This window comes from Colobus angolensis, unplaced genomic scaffold, assembly GCF_000951035.1.
Source record: "Colobus angolensis palliatus isolate OR3802 unplaced genomic scaffold, Cang.pa_1.0 Scaffold128, whole genome shotgun sequence".
Lineage (NCBI taxonomy): Eukaryota > Metazoa > Chordata > Mammalia > Primates > Cercopithecidae > Colobus > Colobus angolensis.
The window spans coordinates 3,492,982-3,496,921 of NW_012114030.1; the positions used below are offsets into that span (position 1 = coordinate 3,492,982).

Here is a 3,940-nt window from a genome sequence, read left to right on the forward strand (position 1 = left end):
ATGTTTTTTTTTTTTTGTTTGTTTTGTTTTTTGAGATGGTGTCTCGCTCTGTTTCCCAGGCTGGAGTGCAATGGTGTGATCTCAGCTCACTGCAACCTCTGTCTCCTAGGTTCAAGGGATTCTCCTGCCTCAGCCTCCGGAGTAGCTGGGATTACAGGCACCTGCCACCACGCCCAGCTAATTTTTGTATTTTTAGTAGAGATGGGGGTTCCACCATGTTGGCCAGGGTGGTCTCGAACTCCTGACCTCAGGTGATCCACCCATCTTGGCTTCCCAAAGTGCTAGGATTATAGGCTGGCCTTCCAGCCTCATCTGTTTTTAATTAAAAAACAATGTTTTTTGTTTGTTTGTTTTTTTTTTGAGACAGGGTCTTTCTCTGTCGCACAGGCTGGAGTGCAATGGTGTGATGGTGGCTCACTGCAGCCTTGATCTCCTGGACTCACATGATCCTCCCACTCCAGCCTCCTGAGTAGCTAGGATGGCAGGCACCCACTACCATGCCTGACGACTCTTTATTTTTTGTATTTTGGTAGAGATGAGGTGTCACTGTGTTGCCCATGCTGGTCTCGAGCTCCTGGCCTCAAGTGATCCTCCCATTTCAGCTTCCCAAAGTGTTGGGATTACAGGTGTGAGCCACTGAGCCCAGCCCAGCTTCATCTTTTATTTTATTATTATTTTTTGAGACAGAGTCTCGCTGTGTCACCCAGGCTGGAGTGCAGTGGCGTGGGTGGCACTATGCCTGGCTGATTTTTGAATTTCTGGTAGGGATGGGGGTTTCACTATGTTGGCCAGCCTGGTTTCGAACTCCTGACTTCAGGTGATCCGCCCGCCTTGGCCTCCCAAAGTACTAGGATTATAGGTGTGAACTGCCGTGCCTGGCCCCAGCTTCATCTTAAAAAGAAAAACTCTCTGTTTTAATATCTAACAGGGCAAATATTGAAGGATAAACCCTACATAACAAAAGCTCTTTGGGATCCTAGTGTTGGGGAAAGGCTGCTGTCCACTGACTGTCACTGAACTCTATGTCACTGCCCAGGCTAAGGACTGTGAGGGAGGGACCTGTGGTCTCCCATGTTGCTCCTCACACTGTGGACTGTGGGCTGTGGGCTGCGTCCAGCCTCACCTTTGACCACCACCCTGTGCATGTCTACACTCTGGCCATGCTTAACTGCTGGGGTCGCTGTACCTCCGTTTTTTTTTTTTTTTTGAGATGCAGTCTTGCTCTGTTGCCCAGGCTGGAGTGCAATGGTGCTATCTCAGCTCACTGCAACCTCTGCCTCCCAGGTTCAAGTGATTGTCCTGCCTCAGACTCTCCAGTAGCCAGGATTACAGGCACCCACCACCACGCCAGGTTACTTTTTTCACTTTTATTTTCATTTTTAGTAGAGGCGGGGTTTTGCCATGTTGGCCAGGCTGGTCTCAAACTCCTGACCTCAAATGATCTGCCCGCCTCAGCCTCCCAAAGTGCTGGGATTACAGGCGTGAGCTGCTGGGCCTGGCCCCTGCACTTCTTTTTTAAGAATGTCGGTTCCATCCCGCTTATCCTTCATGGCTCTCCCACAACACCACCATTTCCTGTCCTCTCTTGACCTTCTAGGCCTCCAGGAAGAATCAGTTACTCTCTTCTCTGGATCTCCCAGCAGCTTCTCCACCATGTGTGGCCAATGGCATTGAATCGTCTACACACAGGCCATGGGTGTCTGGGGAGGGATGGTGGTATGTGAGACCCCAAAGCCTCCTTCTGAGGAAATGGGTACTCTGAGAAGCAGATGCCAAGATAGGATTAAATGGGCAGAGATTTTAGGAGGGAAGATGCCCATGTGAGGGAAGATGGGGAAGGTCATCAGACTGTGTTGCAAGGCTGCTGTTGTGTGTGGGATGGAGGGAGGGAGGGAAGGCTGTTGTGGCATCTCCTGCAGCCAAAGCCACTGTCCAAACACTTCTGTGCTTTCCGGGATCCCTGCAGAGCTGAGTAATGTATGCTCCCTTTTGTTAGAATCATATCAGGAAACTTTCTTTCAAAGCTGCCACAGGTTGTTTCTGCGTGTAGTTGCCCCAGCTTGAGCTGCGTGCATTGAAGGAAATGGCCCATGGCTGACTGCGTGAGGTGGGCTTTGTGGGAAACGTTGCCTAATCCAGGTGGTCCTTGTCAGGTGGGGCTGCCTGACCCAGGCAGGGTCTCCCTGGGAGTGCAGGATGGTGAAATGTGAACAGAGGAATTCCTGCAGCACATGTGTTCTAAAGCACCAGCATCCCCTCTGCGAGTCCCTCCTCTCCACGGGAATGCTGGAAACCCCCAGTAACTGACTGCCAAGACATTTCCTGTGCTTCCTGACATCTTTAGGTAGCATAATAGCAAACTTGAACCTGCCAAGGCCATGATAAAACTGCAAGCAAGAACATTTATTGTTGCTGGGCGCAGTGGCTCATGCCTGTAATCCCAGCACTTCCGGAGGTTGAGGCAGGTGGGTCACCTGAGGTCAGGAGTTTGAGACCAGTCTGGCCAACATGGTGAAACCCCGTCTCTACTGAAAATTCAAAAATTAGCCAGGCATGGTGGCACATGCCTGTAATCCCAGCTACTTGGGAGGCTGAGGCAAGAGAATTGCTTGAACCCAGGAGGTGGAGGTTGCAGTGAGCAGACATTGCGCCACTGCACTCTAACCTGGGTGACAAGAGTGAGACTTTGTCTCAAAAAAGAAAAAAAAAAAAGCGTGAGGGTTGGCATGGTCTGGGGACTGCTGCCGGTGAGGGGTTGGCGTGATGCTGGGGACAAGACCCAGTGGGGTAGGGAGATCTGGAGTCAGGTCAGTGGGGAAATCAGAATTTGGGAACCAGGAGCCCTGAGAATTCCAGGAAGAAACTAAGGTTGAGCGAGGGAGGGCCAGGGCCAGGTAGGGGGATTGACAGGAGGAGCTTGAGAACCTGTAGAGTAAGGGGCTTCTTCAGCCTCACACTCCCCTCCTCCTTAGGCCTTGGGTCTCCCGCTCCAGACTCACCTTACCCAAAGGCCTTCCCCTTAGTTCTCCACTTTAGGCATGCATTAAAATCACCTTTTTAAAGCCCTTAACCATGACTTGTTAAAGCATAGGGTGCTAAGTTTCTGATTTAGTAGGTCAGACAGGTCAAAAATGCTCATTTCTTTCTTTCTTTCTTTTTTTGAGACGGAGTCTTGCTCTTTCACCCAAAGCTAGAGTGCAGTGGTGCCATCTCGGCTCACTGTAACCTCTGCCTTCAGGGTTCAAGCAATTCTCATGCCTCAGTCTCCCAAGAGGCTGGGACTACAGACGCCTGCCACCACACCTGGCTATTTATTTTTCTTTTTTATTTTTAGTAGGAGTTTCACCATGTTGGCCAAGCTGATCTCGAACTTCTGACCTCAAGTGATTCACCTGCCTTGGCCTCCCAAAGTACTGGGATTACAGGCATGAGCCACTGCGCCTGGCCGAAAATGCTCATTTTTTTGTTTTTAATTTAATTTTTGTAGAAATGGTGTCTCACTATGTTGCCCAGGCTGATCTTGAACTCTTGGCCTCAAGTGATTCTCCTGCCTTGGCCTTCCAAGTGCTGGGATTACAGGTGTGAGCCACCATGCCCTGCCAAAAATGTGCATTTCTGGCAGGTTCCCAGGTGACGCTGCTGGCCACAGGGGCTGATGCTGGGGGAAGCCCTGACCTAGTGCACATCCCACTGGGCTCTTCACTCTCAGTGTAGATCGAGGAGAGGCATAGGTCCAAACATACGTTTCTCCAGTCAAAAACATGTAAAGTTTGCACCAAGAGTGGAAGGAAACAAATGAACATAAACCAATGCAGAGACATTTAAGGGCTGGGCACTCATGCCTGTAATCCCAACACTTTGGGAGATTGAGGCAAGAGGATCATTTGAGGCCTGGAGTTTGAGACCAGCCTGGGCAACATAGCGAGACCCTGTCGCAACA

The 3,940-nt window shown here is 50.4% G+C and overlaps 1 protein-coding gene across 1 annotated transcript in view; it reads left to right on the plus strand.

The window, feature by feature from the left end:
- TRIM72 (tripartite motif containing 72, E3 ubiquitin protein ligase) overlaps positions 1-3,714 on the plus strand; it is a 19,695-nt gene extending 15,981 nt beyond the window's left edge. Inside the window, exon 8 of the mRNA XM_011933663.1 lies at positions 3,623-3,714. Within this exon, the coding sequence (XP_011789053.1) occupies positions 3,623-3,714 (92 nt within the window). The remainder of the gene's footprint in view (positions 1-3,622) is intronic.
- Positions 3,715-3,940: the final 226 nt, after the last annotated feature.